Source organism: Antechinus flavipes, chromosome 5, assembly GCF_016432865.1.
Source record: "Antechinus flavipes isolate AdamAnt ecotype Samford, QLD, Australia chromosome 5, AdamAnt_v2, whole genome shotgun sequence".
Lineage (NCBI taxonomy): Eukaryota > Metazoa > Chordata > Mammalia > Dasyuromorphia > Dasyuridae > Antechinus > Antechinus flavipes.
The window spans coordinates 235903891-235924916 of record NC_067402.1 but is presented as its reverse complement, the minus strand read 5'-3'; the positions used below and the strand labels follow the sequence as shown (position 1 = coordinate 235924916).

The 21026-nt window shown below is 34.5% G+C and overlaps 1 protein-coding gene across 8 annotated transcripts in view; it reads right to left on the bottom strand.

The window, feature by feature from the left end:
* Positions 1-21026, bottom strand: part of BICD1 (BICD cargo adaptor 1) — a 262487-nt gene that overhangs the window by 94674 nt on the left and 146787 nt on the right. For all 8 annotated transcript variants that reach the window (XM_051962784.1, XM_051962786.1, XM_051962785.1 and 5 more), the window contains exon 6: positions 637-788. In XM_051962784.1, coding sequence (XP_051818744.1) covers positions 637-788 — 152 coding nt within the window. The remainder of the gene's footprint in view (positions 1-636; positions 789-21026) is intronic.

Below are 21026 nucleotides of genomic sequence, written 5' to 3'. Positions count from 1 at the left end.
GTCTTTGACTATTGCAATTGTTCTCTCTGAGGTCTCTTCTCATTCCAATCTGTCCTTTACAAAACTATTTAAGTGATTTTGCTAAAGTATATACATTTGAACATGTCATTCCCCAGCTAAGTTATTTCTAGAGACTCCTGATTAGTTCAGGATTAAATATTCTGCTGTTAGTCATTTAAAACTCTTCATGTCCTAGAACCTCTTTATTTTTTCAGTAGTCTTTATTTTCTACTCCTTTTGTACTAGATGTTTCTCCATACTTGAAATGTCCTCCCTCCCTGAAATTCTCTGTCTCTTGGAATTCCTTGCTTCTTTTAAGACTCAACTTAAGTGTGGCCCTGTTCTCCAAACTATTAATGCCATCCTCTCTTAAGGTTACCTTTCATCTAGTCTATATTTATCTTATATGTATTAATATAGATCTAAATTTATAATTATATTTATCTATATTTCTATCTATCTAATTTCCCTTATTAAAAAGCAAACTCTTTGTAGGCAAGAACACTTTTTGCCTTTTCTTTAGATCCTAATTGCTTTAAACAGTGCCTTGCATATACTAAATGCTTAATAAATACTTATTGATTGATCAAAACTTAGATGGCATTTATTCTAAATCCAGAACCCAGTTATCCTTACCTGGTTGCAAACATGGCACGCAAGGATGAGAAAGTTGCTGCATCTTCTTTTAAGGCCTTCAATTCATTTCTAAGTTTTGTCATGGTCTCAGTCACCATTGTTTTTTCATTTTCGTATTTATTCTTCAGGTTAGCTAGGGCCACCTCAGCTGTCTGAAACAGGAAAAATTATAAGAATCATAAGAAGCTCATTTTCTTTATTTACTTGGTGTTGTCTCCATTAGAATGTAAGTTCCTATAGGCTGGGACTATTTTACCTTTATTTCTCCATGTTTCATAGCATAATGCCTATTATGTATATGTGCTTTTAAACTGATAGACTGATTTTGTTACTGTCTAATTAGCTAAAACTTAAAGAATGTCAGGTTTTATACTTCTGTATTCAACAAGTTAAAAATTAATTAAAGATGGGGCAGCTAGATGGTGCAATAGATAAAGCACTAGCCTTGGAGTCAAGAGGACCTGAATTCAAATCCAGCCTCAGACACTTAACACTTCTTTCAGTTAACGGTGTAACTCTGGGCAAGTCACTTAACCCCAATTGTCTTTCAAGAGAAAAAAATTTTTAAAAATTAATTAAAGAAACAGTACTCTGATATGATATAATACGTTTATAGTATTTGGTGTATGAATAATTGTGGTGTATTATGGAAAATATACTAGATGGTATGTATTATGGAAATAATAGATAATAAATATTAGACTGTGTATTATGGAAAATATACTAGACAGTTCTGTTAGGAAACATAGGTTCTAAGTCCAGCTCCTTCAATGATCATCTGTGTTGCCTTTGACATGGCACTTATACTTGATGATCCTTACCTTCATTAATGATAAAATGGAGAGTTGAACTAAATGATTTCTTTTAACTCTATATTTCTGATTCCAATTCAGCATTTTGAAATTTCATTAGAAACAAATTCCATGATTTCAACTTGCTTGCTTCTGTCCTAATCTCCTATTTTGAGATTTGAGAACATGATGGAAGATGTAATATCAAGAAATCAAGTGTTTGGTATGGCTACCTCTAGTGGTATGCTGGTACATATTTAACAACTGGTTCTCAAAAAAAGTATGCACAACAGCAAGATAACTGTATAAATTATGTGTATGGGGAGGGAGTGGGGGGAAGGAGGGGAAAAGTTGGAACATAAGGTTTTGCAAGGATCAATGTTGAAAAATTATGCATACATATGTTTTGTAAATAAAAAGCTATAATAAAAAAAATGAAGTTATATAGTCAGTGCATTCATGATAGACAGGATTCAAACCCAAGTTTTCCTGACTTTGAAGCCAGTTGGAATTAACACTTTTAATTTGTGGTGCTGGAGAAAATTTTTGAGAGTTTCTTGGATGGCAAGTCCATACATAAAAAATACTAGCTCTGACTCTTCATCAGAAGGTCAAATTCTGAGGCTGAAGCTTAAATACTTGGGCCACATAATGGGAAGATAGAGATAATTGGAAAAGACCTTGATGCTAGGAAAGACTAAAGGCAAAAGAAGAAAGTAATGGCAGAGGATGAGATGGATAAAGAGTATCATGAAAGCAACTTATGTTACTTTGGACTTCAGCAAATGGTAGATGACAGAAGAGACTGGAGCGTTAAGGTCAAGAGGTCACAAAAAGTTAGCTATACTTGCTCTTTTCAACAATGAGGCCCTTCCACCCAATATCAATAAACTTGTGATGAAGAAAGCCATCTACATCCAGAGAGAGAACTATGGGGACTGAAAAGGAATCACAACATAGTATTTTCGCCTTTTTTTTTTTTTTTATTGTTGTTGCATGCTTGTTTTTTCTTTCTCTTTTTTTCCCCTTTTGATCTGATTTTTCTTGTTCAGCATGATAAATATGGAAATATGTGTAGAAAAATTGCACATGTTTCACCTATTTTGGATTAGGGGAAGAGAGTGAGGGGAAGGGAGGGAGAAAAATTTGAAATACAAGATCTTGCAAGAGTAAATGTTAAAAACTATCTTTGCATGTATTGTGGAAATAAAAATCTATTATTAAAAATAAGTATGCATAACACATTTTGAAATTTAATCTGCATTATTAACATCTTCCCCACCATTTTTTAAAATCTGTACCAGGAATCAGCAAACTATGGCCTGAAGATCAAATTAGGTTGGGCAGCTTTGTATGACCTGGGTTTTTGTGTATGATTTTTACATAATAAAATAAAATACAATAAAACTATTTAAAAAACCATTCCTAGCTCAAGGGCCCTACTAAAACAATAGAGCCTGGATTTGGTGGTGGGAATGGTTTATCCCAATCACAGATCTAAACAATCAACAAAACAATAAAACAAGCATTGATTTGTAGTGTTTACTGATTTCTCAATTCTCTATATATTTTGGAAATGAGGCCTTTATCAGAACCTTTAACTGTAAAAATGTTTTCTGAGTTTACTGCTTCTCTTTTAATCTTGTCTGTATTAGTTTTGTTTGTATAAAAGCCTTTAAATTTGATATAATCAAAATTTTCTATTTTGTGATCAATAATGATCTCTAGTTCTTTTTTGGTCACAAATGCCTTCCTCCTCAACAGGTCTGAGAGGTAAACTATCCTATGTTTTTCTAATTTATTTATAATCTCATTCTTTATGCCTAGATCATGAACTCCTTTTGATCTTATCTTGGTGTACAGTGTTAAGTGTGGGTCAATGCCTAGTTTCTGCTACATTAATTTCCAATTTTCCCAGCAGTTCTTATCCCAAAAGTTGGGATCTTTGGGTTTGTCAAACACTAGATTGCTATAGTTATTGTGTGACCAGGTTTCTTAAGAACAATTCTTCTATAATTTCTAGTGGAAATGACCTGGTCCTAAAGTATCATCATAAAACACATTTCCATAAATCTAAATAACATTTAATTGACTCCTAGTACAACATATTGTTGGCTAAGTTCATAAGAAGATCAAGCATGACGGAATATTCCAATTTCAATGTTGTACATTATCTGTTTTACTGTGTTCCTTCTGAAAGAATTTTCATTTTCAGTTGCATGGGATAAATCCAACTCTGAGTACATTATACTTTACCATTCTTTGGAGAAATGATGTGTGCATGTTCCAAAAGTACTTCTGCTAATTATACATTCTCAAAGTGTCTTTCAATTCTCTTCCATCTTTGGGATGATGAAGTATTAATATAATGTGAGGGTCCAGTATTTCATTTATATTTTATGAGTTTTTGTTAGGAACAAATATGATATGGTTGATTTTGTAGTTCCAAAAGTATATACTAAGAGTGTCATTTTAGAGATGGGGTGGAGTCAAGATTGTAGAGAAGTCATGAAGTTGACCAAGTTCTCCCAAGTTCCTCTTGGAAACAAGATTAAGTCAAGCCTTTGAACAGAATCTGGAGCAAAAGAACCTAAAAAGAGATGGAGTGAAACAGTTTTCCAGCTTAGGATGACTTGAAAGAACTTCATTTGGATGAAAGGAAAATGCAATCTAAATGAGGCAGTGTTCTGGCAAGCTAGCTAGAGACTCTTAGCCACAGCAGAAATCAGCAATGAGAGCCCCTCTGTCCTAGCTCAACAGACTAGTGATACTTCATACAGAGAGGTGGAGCCTTCAGCCCTAGCAGAAAAGGAAAATTGCCAGCTCTGGATACCAGGCAACAATAGGTACAACAAGGTCAGGCTACCCTAGCACAGTGAACAATTCATCAAGCACCTGAAGCCCCAAGACTAAAAGCCAGTGGCCTTCCCCTTGGATTCCAGAACAGGTACACAGTTCCCTGTACCTCAGAAGCAGAATTCAACTTTAAAAGCCATAAAATAGGCTCCCAAAATGAATGAGACACAAAAAAGAACCTTGACCATAGAAAGCTACTATGGTGACAGAGAAAATCAAAACGCCAATTCAGAGGAGAACAAAACACTTACATGGAAAACTTTAAAGGATATGAATTGGTCCGATTAAGCCCAAAAAACTTTTTTTTTGGAAGAGCTCAAAACATCAAATAAGAGAAGTAGAAGAAAAATTGGGGAAAGAAATGAGAGGTATGCAAGCAACAGCTTGGAAAAGAAAGGAGAAAACTTGACTGAAGAAAATAATTATAGTAGAATTAGATAAATTGAAATGACTAATGACCCTAAGGGAAACTGATGATTTTATGAGACATCAAGAATCAAACACTTGGCTGTTCTCAACAATGTGATAACTCAAGGAAATTCCGATAGACTTAGAATGGAAAATGCCAATCACATCCAGAGAAAGAACTATGGAGACTGAATGTGGATTGAAGCTTAGTTTTTCCCCCACCTTTTTGTTTGTTTATTTCTTGTGTTTTTTCCCTTAGTCTGACTTTTCTTGCACAACATGACAAAAATAGAAATATATTTTTAAAACTGCACATATTTAATCTATAAAGAGAGAAAAATTTAGAACACAAAGATTTACATAAATGAATGTTGAAAACTATCTTTAAATGTATTTGGAAAGATAAAATACTATTTTAAAAAAGAATCAAACAAAATAAAAAGAATGAAAAAGTACAAGAAAATATAAAATATCTTACTGGAAAACAACTGACTGAGAAAATAGAGCCAGGAGAAGTAATTTAAGAATTATTGTACTATCTAAAAGACATGATCAAAAAGAGAGCACATCTTTCAAGAAATCATTAAGGAAAACTGCCATGATATCCTAGAATCAGCAGGTAAAATAATTATTGAAAAAATTCAAAGGCTATCTCCTAAAAGAGATATTAAAATGAAGTTTTCAAGGAATACTGTAACCAAATGCCAGAAATATTTGTTCAAGGAGAAAATACTTCAAGCAGCCAAAGTCAGGATTACCCAAAATTGAGCAGTTTCTATCTTAAAGGACTAGAGGAGTGTGTAAGGCAAAAAGGCTTGGACTACAACCAAGGACCAACTATCCAGAAAAATCCAGCATAGTCTTTCAGGGGAAAAGATGAACAGTCAATATAAGGAACTTTCAATGATTTCTGATAAAAAAGATCAGAACAAAACAAAAACTTTATCAAGAGAAACACAGAAAGAGAAAACAACAATAACATGTTATTCAAAGCTTAAACTATTTACATCCCTACATGGGAATCTTGAGAGTTGTATCTGTATTAGGCCAGTTAGAAGGGGTATATACATAGACAGAGAGTATGGCTATAAGCTGACTTTGATATGATGAGAAGTGTAGAGTATGTTTAATGAGGATTTGTACTTCTGGCGTGAAGGCTGTTGAGCCCTCTACAGGGCTGCTTTCTATCTTTGGTGTCCACCTGATATACCTGACACTCACCTGTGTTTCCAAGAAGTTTTAGCATGCACAGTGGCCAACTCTAGTAAGCCATTTGGCAAATGGCCTAAACCAGGTTGAGGGTAACCAAAGGGTGTCCACCCCAGGCATGTAAAGATTTCCTCTGGTAGAATAGATGGATGAGAACAATTTATTCGTATAGCCATGAAGGCAGTGTTATAAAGTGATTAGAGTTTTGTTAGACCTTGAAGACATGAAAATCATCACCAGTCATATTGACGGTGTCCTGCCACTGGACACTGGCTTTAGAAGAGAGAATGAGGCTGATAACTTTGTGCAATTCTGCCTCACTTAAATCCAATTTACACATGAATCAAAATACATTTTTTGATGTGATGATATAAAAAAGAAATTGAAGTGTGGCCAGAAAAAGCATTTTATTGGGAGATGAAAAAAGGTGAAGCAAAATAGGGTAAATTACATCATGTGAAAAGACACAAAAAGATTATTACAATAGAGGAAAAGAGGGGAGGGCACTGAGCATTGTTTGAACCTTAATCTCATTGGATTTGGCTCAAAGAGAGACTAACATACACACTCAGTTGGGTATAGAAATTTATCTTATCCTATAGGGAAATAGGAAGAGAAAGACAAAAGAAAATGAAGGGGATAGGAAGGGAAGGAAAAAGTAGTAAAGAAAAAGGGTAGGAAAAGGGGGAAGTTGATAGAAGGGAGGGCAGCAGATTGAGGGAAGCAGTGGTCAGAAGCAAAACACTAGTGAGGGATAAGGTGAAAAGAGAAAAAAAATACTCAGAGGATGAAGGGAAATAAACAGTTGGCAATAATAACTGTGAATGTGAATGGGATGAACTCTCATAAAATATAACCAGATAGGAGAATAAGTAAAAAAAAAAAAAAAAAAACAGACCCCTACAATATATTGTTTAGAAGAAATACATTTTAAGCAGCAGAGAGATACACATAGAAAAAAGGCAAAAGGCTGAAGCAGAATATATTATGCCTCAGTTGAAGTGAAAAAATCAGGGGTAGCAATCCAAAACTCAAACAAAACAAAGGCAAAAATAGATCTAATTAAAGAGATAAGGTAGAAAACTGCATCTTGCTATAAAGAAATCATAGATAATGAAGTAATATCAACACTAAACACATCTGCAACAAGTGGGATGGCATCCAAATTCTTTAAAAAGTTAAGTGAGCTGTACAAAGAAATAGATAGCAAAACTATAATAGTGGGAGACCTCGACATCCCCTTCTCAGAATTAGATAATTTTAATCACAAAATAAACAAGAAAAAAGTAAAGGAGGTGAATAGAATTTTAGAAAAAACAGATATGATAGATCTTTGGAGAAATTGAATAGGGATGGAAAGATATTTTTTTCTCAGCTGTACCATGACACTTACACAACAAGTGACCATGTATTAAAGCACTGAAGCTTCAATCAAATTCAGAAAGGCAGAAATATTAAATGCATTCATTTCAGATCATGATGAATAAAAATTACATGCAATAAAAGGCCATGGAAAGACAGACTAAAAAATAATCTGAAATTAAGCAATCTAATCCTAAAGAATGAGTGGGTCACACAACAAATCATTGAAATAATTAATAATTTCATCCAAGAAAATTACAATAATGAGACAAAACTCAAAAACTTATGAGATGCGGTCAAAGCAGTTATTTTATATCTCTAAGTGATTACTTGAATAAAATAGAAAAAGAGAGCAATGAATTAGGCATGCAACTAAAAAAAAAGCTAGAAAAATAAAAATTTAAAAATCTAATGTCAAATTAGAAATTTTGAAATTCAAAGGAGAGATTAATAAATTTGAAAATAAGAAAACTATTGAACTAACTAATAAAACTAAGAGCTGGTTTTATGAAAAGACAAATACCCTTTGGTTAATTTGATTAAAAAACAGAAACAAGAAAAACAAATGACCAGTATCAAAAATGAATAATTCACCACCAATGAAAAGGAGCCATTTTGCCCAAATGTATAGAATAAATCTGACAATATAAGGGAAATGGATGAATATTTACAAAACTATAAATTGTGTACATTAACAGGAGAGGAAATAAAATATTTAACTAATCCTGTTTTAGAAAAAGAAATAGAATTGAATCAATGAAATCCCTAAGAAAAAGTCTCCAGAGCCAGATGGATTTACCAGTGGATTCTACCAAACATTAAAAAGAATATTTAATTCTGATACTCTATAAAGTATTTGGAAAAATAGGAGGAGTCCTGCCAAATTCCTTTTATGACACATATATGATGCTGATACCTTAACCAGAGAGAGCCAAAAGAGAGAAAGAAAATTACAGATCAATCTCCCTAATAAGTATTGGTGCAATTTTAAAAATAAAATATTAGAAACGAGATCACAGCAATTTATCACCAGGTTAATACACTAGAATCAGATGGGATTTATACCAGGAATGAATGGCTGGTTCAATATTAGGAAAACTATTAACATAACAGATCATATCAATAATGACCCAACAGAAATCATATAATTATCTCAATAGATGCAGAAAAAGTATTTGACAGACTACAATACCAATTCCTATTAAAAATAGTAGAGTTTTGGAGTTTTTCTTAAAATGATAAGCAGCTATCAATTTTAAAACTATCAGCAACCATCATATGTAATGGGGTTTATCACAACTATTATTCCATATAATACTAAAAATGTTACCTTTAGCAATATGAGAAGCAAAAGAAATGAAAGGAATTAAAATAGGCAATGAGGAAATGAAACTATCATTTTTTACAGGTGATATGATGGTACACTTAGAAAATCCTAGAGAATCAACTAGAAAACTATTTGAAGTAATTAATAACGAGCAAAGTTGCAAGATATATTAAAAAAATCCATATAAATCATTAGCATTTCCATTACTAAAAAAAACTCAGAAGCAAAAGAAGGAAAGAGAAATTTTATTTAAAATAACTGCAGACAATATAAAGTATTTGGGAGTCTATCTGCCAAGAAAATCCCAGGAATTATATAAACACTATTACAAATCATTTTTCAGCTAATAAAATGAGATGTAGTATATCTAATAATATATTATAAAGTGGCAGTACTAGTATAAAGTACTAGTTGGTACTGATTAAGAAATACAATGGTGGCTCAATGGAATAGGTTAGGTACACAAAATATAATTGTCAATCATCATAGTGTTTGACAAACTGTTTGATAAGCCCAAATACTCCAACTTCTAGGATAAAAATTCATTATTTGACAAAAACTGCATACAAAATTGGAAAATAGTATGATACAAAGTAGGCATTGACCAACATTTCACACCTTAAACCATGAAAATGTCAAAAATGGATGTGTGGCTTAGACATAATGGGTAATCCTATAAAAAAAATTTAGGAGAACAAAGAATACCTGTCAGATCTATAGAGAAGGATGAATGTTTGACTAAACAGAAGATTAAAAAAAAGTGAAATGCAAAATGGATAATTTTGATTACATTAAGTTAAAAAGACTTTGCACAAGCAAAGCTAATATAACCAGGAATTGATGGGAAGCAGAAAGCTGAGAAACAATCTTTATACCAAGAGTCTCTGATAAAATCTTCATTTCTCTTTATTTTTTTATTTTAAAACTTTTTATCTTCAAAACGTGCACTGATAGTTTTCAACATTCACCCTTGCCAATCTTTGAGTTCCAATTTTTTTTCTCCCTCTCTTTCTCTACCTCTAGACAGCAAATAATTCAATATATGTTAAACATGTGTTCTTCTATATTTCCACAATTATCATGCTGCACAAGAAAAATCAGATCAAAAAGGAAAAAATGAGAAAGAAAACAAAATGCAAGCAAACAACAACAAAAAAATGAAAATACTATGTTGTGATCCACACTCAATTCACACAGTCCTCTCTCTGGGTGCAATGGTCTGCATCACAAGACCATTGGAATGATCTGAATCACCTTGTTGTTGAAAAGAACTACATTCATTAGAACAGATTATCGTATAATCTTGTTGCTGTGTACAATGTTCTCTTGATTCTATTCACTTCACTTAGCATCAATTCATGTCTCTCCTGGCCTCTGAAGCATCCTGCTGATCATTTCTTACAGAACAATAATATTCCATGACATTCATATGTCCTAAGTGGGCATCCACTTGATTAATGGTCTCATTTCTCAAAAATATAAGAAACTGAGTTAAACTTATAAGAATACAAGTTCCCCTATGCCCAAAGGGCTATTGAACTATGTATACCTTTTGATCTAGCAATGCTTCTACTGGGCTTGTATCATAAAAAGATCATAAAGAAGGGAAAGGAACAATAATGTACAACAATATTTGTGGCAGCCCTTTTTGTAGTAGAAGAAAACTGGAGACTGAGTGGATGCCCATTAATTGGAAAAGGGCTGAACAAGTTATGGGATATGAATATTATGGAATATTATCATTCTATAAGAAATGATCAGCAGGATGCTAAGTGAAGGGAAAAGAACGAAGAACATTGTACGCAGCAACAAGACTATACGTGATCAGTTCTGATGGACATGACTTTCATCAACACTGAGGTGATTCAGACCAGTTCCAATGGTCTTGTGATGAAGAAAGCCATCTGCATCCAGAGAGAGGGCAGTGGGAACTGAATGTGGACAACAACATAGAATTTTCACCTTTTTTGTTATTGTTTGCTTGCTTTTTGTTTTCTTTCTCATTTTCCCTTCTTTTCTGATCTCATTTTTCTTGTGCATCATGATAAATGTGGAAATATGTATAAAGGAACTGCACATGTTTAACATATATTGGCTCACTTGCCAACTGGGGGTGGAGAAGGAGGAAAAAAAATTAGAACACATCTTTTGTAGGGGTGAATGTCAAAAATTATCCATGTATATATCTTGAAAATGAAAAGTTTTAATTAAAAAAATTTTTTTTAAAAGAATACAAGTTCCCCAATAGATAATCAAAGGATATGAATAGGTAGATTTAAAAGAAATCAAAGCTAGCCATAGTAAAAAAAAGAAAAAACTCTATATAACTATTAATTAGAGAATGCAAATTAAAATGACTCTGCGGTACTACCTCATACCTATCAGATTGGCTAATATGACAGAAAAGGACAATGATAAATATTGGAGGAGATGCGGGAAAATTGGAATGCTAATATACCATTGGTAGAGTTATGAACTAAAGTGGCCATCCTGGAAAGCAATTTCAAGCTATTCCCAAAGGGCTATAAAACTGTACACATCTTCTGATCCAGCAATAGCACTACTAGGTCTGTATCCTAGGAATCTTATAAAAAAGGAAAAGGATTCACATGTGTTAAGGACCTTGTCTAAATGAAGGGGCTGTGGATCATAACACTTGAAGGAGTAGCTAAGCAGCCTTTGCTGATGCAGGTGTTCCTTGTGAATTGGGAATGAAATAAATTGGAGGCAAGAGGGAAGAGAAGAGAGGTCAGAGAACAGCAACTCCTCTCAGTTTCCTTGTATCATCATCATTCTCTCACATGAAGAGATCCATTCTACAAGTCTGAGTTAGACCTCCAGCAGCCACTGGCAGGTAGCTCCTGTAGCACAACATATGGTGACTAAACAGAGACATAAGAAACACAAGAAATACAGAAGCAACAGCTCTTGAGAGCTGTTCATGAGTAGGACCCTTCCAGAGTTCCTTTGGTAACGGGGAAGGAAAGGGAGAAGAGATCCAGTAAAACTTTTTTAGTTGAGGTAATTAAATTACATGATTACATCATTACAGAACACTAAGCATGTGCCAACTAGAGAGCTATTCATCATCACATCACACTGAGCAAGTGATAACTATAATAGCATTACATCATCATATCACACTGAGCAAGTGCTAACTAGAAGTATCCTGCTATTGATATGTAAATGCCTCTCTTTACTATAAATATCCCTTGCTTTAAGTAGAACACAGGTGATCATGCCCTCCTTGATTTCTCAGGAAGGCTGAGAACACCAAAAGGAGGTGGTCATGCCCTCCCTGACTTCTCTATGGCCCTCTACACACATGTACAAAAATCTTTACAGCAGCTTTCTTTGAAGAATTACAAATTGCAGGAATTCCCATCAATTGCAGAATTGCTGAACAAATTATAGTATACAAATGTAATGCAATATTATTGTTCTATACAAATGATGAGCAAGCTTATTTCAGAAAAACCCAGAAAGACTTATATGAACTGATGCTGAGGAAAGTATGCAGAACCAGGAAAATATTCTATACAGTAAGAGTAACACTGTGTGATACTCAACTTTGATAGACTTAGCTCTTCTCAGGAATATAGGGATGTAAGACAATTCCAAGAGACTCATGATGGAAAATGGTATCCACACCCAGAGACCAGAACTATGGAGTCTAAAAGCAGATCAAAACATACTATTTTCACTATTTTTATTTTTTCATTCTCATGGATTTTTTCCTTTTGTTCTGGTTTTTCTTTTACAAGATGACTAATGTGAAAATATGTTTAATATGATTGAATTTTTATAATCTCTATCAGATAGCTTGTTGTCTTGGGGAGGGAGGAAGGAAAGAAAACAAAAATGGAAATCAAAATCTCGTAAAAGCAAATGTTGAAAACTGTTTCTACATGTAACTGAAACAAATAAAATACTATTAAGTGGAAAACAAAAAAGAGTGACATTTTATAAGTATTAAAAATATATTATTTAAATATTTAGCTTTGATTTTAGGATGCTAGTAAATCTTAACATATTCAACTACAGTTTTTTTTTAACAAAATATTTTATCCTTTTGAAAACACAGAAATGTATGGCGCTTCCCCCAAATAATAAGCATTGCTGTTCATTCAGCCATGTTCAACTCTCCGTGATCCCTTTGATTATAGTACTTCAGGCCCTTGTAGTCTTTATTATCTCTGGAAGTCTGTCTAAATGCTTCTTCATTACTTTTATTATTTGTAGATCAATCTCATCCTCTGTTATTCCCTTTTGCTTTCAATCTTTCCCAACAGTGTGGTCTTTCCCAATGAATGAATCCAGTCGTCTCACAATGTGGCTAAAATATTTAAGCTTTAGCTTTAGAATTTGTCTTTCCAATGAGTACGTGAATTAATTTCTTTAAGTATTAGCTAATTTAATGAATTTTCTTGATTTCAAGCTTGTCACTCTATCCATTGTGCCACCTAACTACATAAATTAACAGAGTGCAGAATTAATTAATACTAATTAATTTTGAAATAGACATGTCTAATTTTCTTTGAATTTAGAATATTTTATAAATCAATAATATTAACAGAGCACTTATTACATTCAAGACACTAGAAATAATAAAGCTATGGAGTAGGAATAAAGTTTCATATCACACTGATGAAAAGCATCAGGCTATGCAGAGGTATACTCTCTAGTTTAACTTAAGCCATTCTTGATGATAATGAACATTTAGATTTCACAAAACACTTTATTACGTAAAGTAAATCAATAAGATCTTGAAAACATAATTTTCTACAAATTAGTCATAGGTGTATGATCCAGCACAGGTGGAGCATAGCCCAGGGAAGCCCAGGGTGAAGAGGCCTTCACATGCCAGGGGAACCTAGTGGAGAGCTTTTAACCAAAATACTGCTGTTTTGTGTTGGTTTTTCTGTCCTGGTTCAAAAGCCAGTGGATCAACAGACTAGCTATGAGACCCCAACAACAGGAAGCAAATAGTGAACCTCTGAACCCTAGCATAACAAATAGGACTTGGTCATGCCCCAGCAGTGAAAGGAAGCAGGCAGCAACAGTCCCAGGGCAGTGTGAAGGCTCTATCACTTGTAGCAGAAGCTTGGGACAATTTCCCCTTTGCCCTAAGAGCAGATCTCAATCTTTAAAAATGAACAAAAAAAGCAAAAAAGAGTTCTGACCATAGATAGCTATTGTGGAAACAGGGAAGAGCAAACCTCAAACCCTGAGCACACTAAAGGCAAAATGTCTCCACATGAAGCCTCACAGAATGATGTGAGTTGGTTTCCAACTCAAAAAGTACTCTTGGAAGAATTCAAAAAAAGATCTTAAAAGAGAGTTAGAGGAAAAATAGGGAAAGGAAATGAGAGCTTTAGAAAAGGAAATACAAAAATTTTCTGAAGAAAAGCACTCCTTAAAAAATAGTTTTGGTGAAAAGGAAAAAGAAAACAACTCCTTGAATTTGTGAAATGGGAAAATGGAAAAAAAATCCAGTGAACAAAGCAACTCATTTAGAAGTTAAATTGGCCAAGTGCAAAAGGAGATAAAAAAAGTTAATTGAAGAAAATAATTCACTAAAAATTAGAACTGAACAAATGAAAGTGAATGATTCAATGAAATATCAAGACTCAGTCAAATAAAACAACAACAAAAAGAAAAAAAAATAGAAGAAAATGCAAAATACCTTACCAGAAAAAACCTGACCTGGAAAACAGAACCAGGAGAGACAATCTAAGAATTATTGGACTACCTAAAAAACACAATGAAAAAAAAAAAAAGAGCCTAGATAACATTTCAAGAAATCATAAAGGAAAACTGCCCTGACGTCTTAGAACCAGAGGGTAAAATAGACACTGAAAGAATGCACTCATCATCTACTGAAAGAGACCCAAAATGAAAATTCCAGAGAATATTGTAGCTAACTTCCAGAATTATCAGAACAAGGAGAAAATACTGCAAGCTGCCAGAAAGAAACAATTCAAATATCAAGGTGCCACAATCAGGTTTACCAGGAGCTAGCAACTTCCACTTTAAAGGACTGAAGGGCTGGAAATTCCAGAGGGCAAAGGAACTTGGAATGCAGCCAAGAATCAACTATTCAGCAAAATTAAGCATTATCATTCATGGGGAAAGATGGACAGTCAATGAAATAGGAATTTTCATTTATTTTTGATGAAAAGACCAGAGATGAACAGAAAATTTTATCTTCAAATACAGAATTCAAGAACAAGGTAAAAAAGGTTAAAAAGGAAAGAAAAAAAAAACTATGTTTTTTAAAGGTTAAAATGTTTACATCTCTATTATGGGAAGATGATAGGTTTGACTCTTGAGAACTGTATCTTTGTTAGAGGTATACTTAGAGAGTGTAGGTATAATTTGATTTTACTGAGGTGATATAAAAAATAAACTAGAGGTAGAAAAGGGATTTAAAGGAAGAAGAGGGAAGAGTAGGTAAAATGAGATAAATTATATCATATGAAGAGACAAAAAGACTTATTACAGATGAGGGAAAAAAGGAGAATGAGCATTGTGTGAATCTTAATCTCATTAGACTGGTCTCAAAAAGAGAATATCGAGACTTCCGGTTAAGATGGCGGAGAGGAGGCACACAGCTGTGTAAGCTCCACGCTTTCTCTCACTATCCATTTCATTACAAGCCTCTGAATTAATGCTTGACTGAAAAAAACCCCACAAATAGTTACCAAGAGAAGCCATCCTTGAGATTCGCCAAGAAAGGTCTGTCTTTATTGGAGGGCTGGGACGGTTTTAGATTGGGTGCAGGCGGCGGGCAGCGGCAGTGAGAGCACGGGAGCAGACTGGAGAGGGGGGGTGGGGAGTGATCTCAGCCGTCTCTGCGGGGAGAGCTTCGCTACAGGATTAGATACTTTGCTCCAGCAGCAAGTCAGCAGCCCAGCAGAGAAGCTAAAAACACTGGGGGTGAAGAATACAACCCCAAACAGCTGGAGTCTCTAGGGACCTGGCCGCCCTCCCCTCCTCCCCTCCCCCCCCCTAGTGACTCAGCACACTCTGGGATCTCAGAGCGCAGGCGCAGCACAGTTGGGCTAGTGCCTCACTGCTGCCCCCCACAGTCTGTAGAGGAAGCTCGGTAACACACCCAACCCCTCCCCCAAAGAAAGACTCCAGTTTTTTCTGTTTTTCTTTGCTAGTTTGTCTTTGATTATTAGACAGAATGAGCAAGAAACTGAAGAGGACTTTAACCCTTGACAGCTTCTATACAGATAGAGAGCAGACTCTAAATCCTGAGGAGACTAAAAACAGACAGTCCCCAGGTGAATCCCCAAAGGAGGAGATCATCTGTTCCTCAGCACAGATGAACCTCATAGAAGTAATTAAAAAGGCTCTCACAAGGGAGCTAGAAGAAAAATGGGAAAAGCAGAGTGAGGCTTGGCAAAAGGAGAGGGAAGCTTGGGAAAAGGAGAGGGAGGCTTGGCAAAAGAACCTGGAGAAGTCAGTTAAAGAGAGAGTGGATAAAGAAGTAAAATCCTTGAAAAATAGGATTGGTGAACTGGAAAACAAAATTGGCGAAATGGAAAAAAATTCCACAGAACAAAAGAACTCAATGGGGCAATTAGAAAAAGATTTTTAAAAAGTGAGTGAAGAAAATACTTCACTGAAAATCAGAATTGAACAATTGGAATTGAATGACTCGAGGAGACAAGAAGAATCAGTCAAGCAAATCCAAAAAAATCAAACAATGGAAAAGAATGTGAAATAATTTCTGGGGAAGACAACAGACCTGGAAAACAGATCCAGGAGAGATAATCTGAGAATCATTGGACTTCCAGAAAAACATGATGAAAAAAAGAGCCTGGACACTATTTTCCAGGAAATTATCAAAGAGAACTGCCCAGAAGTCATAGGAACAGAGGAAAAAATAAACATTGAAAGGATTCATCAATCACCCACTGAAAGGGATCCTAAAATCAAAACACCAAGGAATATAGTGGCCAAATGCCAGAACCCTCAGACGAAGGAAAAAATATTGCAAAGCGGCTAGAAAAACCCAATTCAAGTATCAAGGAGCCACAATAAGGATCACCCAGGATCTGGCAGCATCCACATTAAAAGATCGAAGGGCCTGGAATATGATATTCCGAAAGGCTAAGGAACTTGGTATGCAACCAAAAATAACTTGCCCAGCGAGAATGAGCATCTTTTTCCAGGGAAGAAGATGGACATTCAACGAAGTAAGCGAATTTCATCTATTTCTGATGAAAAAGCCAGAACTTAACAAAAAGTTTGATCTACAAATATAGAACTCAAGAGAAATCTAAAAAGGTAAAGATTAATCTTGGGAACTATATTTCGACTACATAGATGTATAAAGAATACATGTATACCTTGTTCTAGAAACTGATGTGGAAAGGACATTGTACCAGAAAAAGGGTAAAGTGGGGGTAGTACATCTCATGAAGAGGCATAGGAAACCTATTATATCTGAGAGAAAGAATGGAAGGGGATGAATATAGTGGGTATCTTACTGCCTTCAGAATTGGCTTTAAGTGAAAAATCTTAAGACATATTCAATCTATGGTGAAACTTCTCCCACCTCATTGAAAAGTGAGAAGGGAGAAGTGAAAAGGGAAGGAATAAGCTAAGCGGAATGGAATAGGAAACTGGGAGGGAAAGGGGTAAGATAGGGGGAGGAACTCTAAGGCGGGGGGAGGGATACTAAAAAGGGAGAGCTGTGAGAAGCAAGTGGTGCTCACAAGCTTACTACTGGGAAGGGGGGAAAGGGGAAAGAAGGGAGAAAAGCATAAATCGGTGTTAACAAGATGGCAAGTAATACAGAATTGGTCATTCTAACCATAAATGTGAATGGGGTAAACTCCCCCATAAAGAGGAAGTGGTTAGCAGAATGGATTAAAAGCCAGAATCCTACAATATGTTGTTTACAGGAAAAATACCTGAAGCGGGGAGATACATGTAGGTTAAAGGTAAAAGGTTGGAGCAAAATCTACTATGCTTCAGGTGAAGTCAAAAAAGCAGGGGTAGCCATCCTGATCTCAGATCAAGCTAAAGCAAAAGTTGATCTAATTAAAAGAGATAAGGAAGGGCACTATATCTTGCTAAAGGGTAGCATGGATAATGAAGCAGTATCTATATTAAACATATATGCACCAAGTGGTGTAGCATCTAAATTCTTAAAAGAGAAATTAAGAGAGCTGCAAGAAGAAATAGACAGTAAAACTATAATAGTGGGAGATCTTAACCTTGCACTCTCAGAATTAGATAAATCAAACCACAAAATAAATAAGAAAGAAGTCAAAGAGGTAAATAGAATACTAGAAAAGTTAGATATGATAGATCTCTGGAGAAAATGTAATGGAGACAGAAAGGAATACACTTTCTTTTCAGCAGTTCATGGAACCTATACAAAAATTGACCATATATTAGGACATAAAAACCTCAAACTCAAATGCAGTAAGGCAGAAATAGTAAATGCATCCTTTTCAGACCACGATGCAATGGAAATTATATTCAACAAAAAACCAGGGGGAAGTAGACCAAAAAATAATTGGAAACTAAATAATGTCATACTAAAGAATGATTGGGTGAAACAGCAAATCATAGACATAATTAATAACTTCACCCAAGAAAACGATAATAATGAGACATCATACCAAAATGTATGGGATGCAGCCAAAGCGGTAATACGGGGAAATTTCATATCTCTAGAGGCCTATTTGTATAAAATAGAGAAAGAGAAGGTCAATGAATTGGGTTTGCAACTAAAAATGCTAGAAAAGGAACAAATTAAAAACCCCCAATCAAACACTAAACTTGAAATTCTAAAAATAAAAGGAGAGATCAATAAAATTGAAAGTAAAAAAACTATTGAATTAATTAATAAAACTAAGAGTTGGTTCTATGAAAAAACCAACAAAATAGACAAACCCTTAGTAAATCTGATTAAAAAAAGGAAAGAGGAAAATCAAATTGTTAGTCTTAAAAATGAAAAGGGAGAACTCGCCACTAACGAAGAGGAAATTAGAGCAATAATTAGGAGTTACTTTGCCCAACTTTATGCCAATAAATTCGACAACTTAAATGAAATAGAAGAATACCTCCAAAAATATAGCTTGCCCAAACTAACAGAGGAAGAAGTAAATATCCTAAACAGTCCCATCTCAGAAAAAGAAATAGAACAAACTATCAATCAACTCCCTAAGAAAAAATCCTCAGGACCAGATGGATTTACATGTGAATTCTACCAAACATTTAAAGAACAATTAACTCCAATGCTAAATAAACTATTTGAAAAAATAGGGATTGAAGGAGTCCTACCAAACTCCTTTTATGACACAGACATGGTACTGATACCTAAACCAGGTAGGCTGAAAACAGAGAAAGAAAATTATAGACCAATCTCCCTAATGAATATTGATGCTAAAATCTTAAATAAAATATTAGCAAAAAGATTACAGAAAATCGTCACCAGGATAATACACTATGACCAAGTAGGATTTATACCAGGAATGCAGGGCTGGTTCAATATTAGGAAAACTATTAGCATAATTGACTATATCAATAACCAAACAAACAAAAACCATATGATCATCTCAATAGATGCAGAAAAAGCATTTGATAAAATCCAACATCCATTCCTAATAAAAACACTTGAGAGCATAGGAATAAATGGACTTTTCCTTAAAATAGTCAGGAGCATATATTTAAAACCATCAGTAAGAATCATATGCAATGGGGAAAAACTGGAACCTTTCCCAGTAAGATCTGGAGTGAAGCAAGGTTGCCCACTATCACCATTATTATTTAATATCGTATTAGAAACACTAGCCTTTGCAGATGATATGATGGTATACCTAGAGAACCCCAGAGATTCTACTAAAAAGCTATTAGAAATAATTCATAATTTTAGCAAAGTAGCTGGCTACAAAATAAATCCCCATAAATCCTCAGCATTTTTATACATCACCAACAAAACCCAACAGCAAGAGATACAAAGAGAAATTCCATTCAGAATAACTGTTGATACCATAAAATATTTGGGAATCTATCTACCAAAGGAAAGTCAGGAATTATATGAGCAAAATTATAAAAAAGTCTCCACACAAATAAAGTCAGACTTAAATAATTGGAAAAATATTAAGTGCTCTTGGATCGGCCGAGCGAACATAATAAAGATGACAATACTCCCTAAACTAATCTATTTATTTAGTGCTATACCAATCAGACTTCCAAGAAAATATTTTAATGATCTAGAAAAAATAACAACAAAATTCATATGGAACAATAAAAAGTCGAGAATCTCAAGGGAATTAATGAAAAAAAAAAATCAAATGAAGGTGGCCTAGCTGTACCTGATCTAAAATTATATTATAAAGCAGCAGTCACCAAAACCATTTGGTATTGGCTAAGAAATAGATTAGTGGATCAGTGGAAAAGGTTAGGTTCACAAGACAGAATAGTCAACTATAGCAATCTAGTGTTTGACAAACCCAAAGCCCCTAACTTCTGGGAAAAGAATTCATTATTTGATAAAAACTGCTGTGATAATTGGAAATTAGTATGGCAGAAATTAGGCATGGACCCACACTTAACACCATATACCAAGATAAGATCAAAATGGGTCCATGACCTAGGCATAAAGAACGAGATTATAAATAAATTAGAGGAACATAGAATAGTTTATCTCTCAGACTTGTGGAGGAGAAAGAAATTTGTGACCAAAGATGAACTAGAGACCATTACTGATCACAAAATAGAAAATTTTGATTACATCAAATTAAAAAGCCTTTGTACAAACAAAACTAATGCAAACAAGATTAGAAGGGAAGCAACAAACTGAGAAAACATCTTCACAGTTAAAGGTTCTGATAAGGGCCTCATTTCCAAAATATATAGAGAACTGACTCAAATTTATAAGAAATCAAGCCATTCTCCAATTGATGGATGGTCAAGGGATATGAACAGACAATTTTCAGAGGATGAGATTGAAACTATTACCACTCATATGAAAGAGTGTTCCAAATCATTATTGATCAGAGAAATGCAAATTAAGACAACTCTCAGATACCACTACACACCTGTCAGATTGGCTAAGATGACAGGAAAAAATAATGATGAATGTTGGAGGGGATGCGGGAAAACTGGGACACATGCATTGTGAACAAATCCAACCATTCTGGAGAGCAATCTGGAATTATGCCCAAAAAATGATCAAATTGTGCATACCCTTTGATCCAGCAGTGTTTCTATTGGGCTTATATCCCAAAGAAATACTAAAGAAGGGAAAGGGACCTGTATGTGCCAAAATGTTTGTAGCAGCCCTATTTGTAGTGGCTAGAAACTGGAAAATGAATGGATGCCCATCAATTGGAGAATGGCTGGGTAAATTGTGGTATATGAATGTTATGGAATATTATTGCTCTGTAAGAAATGACCAGCAGGAT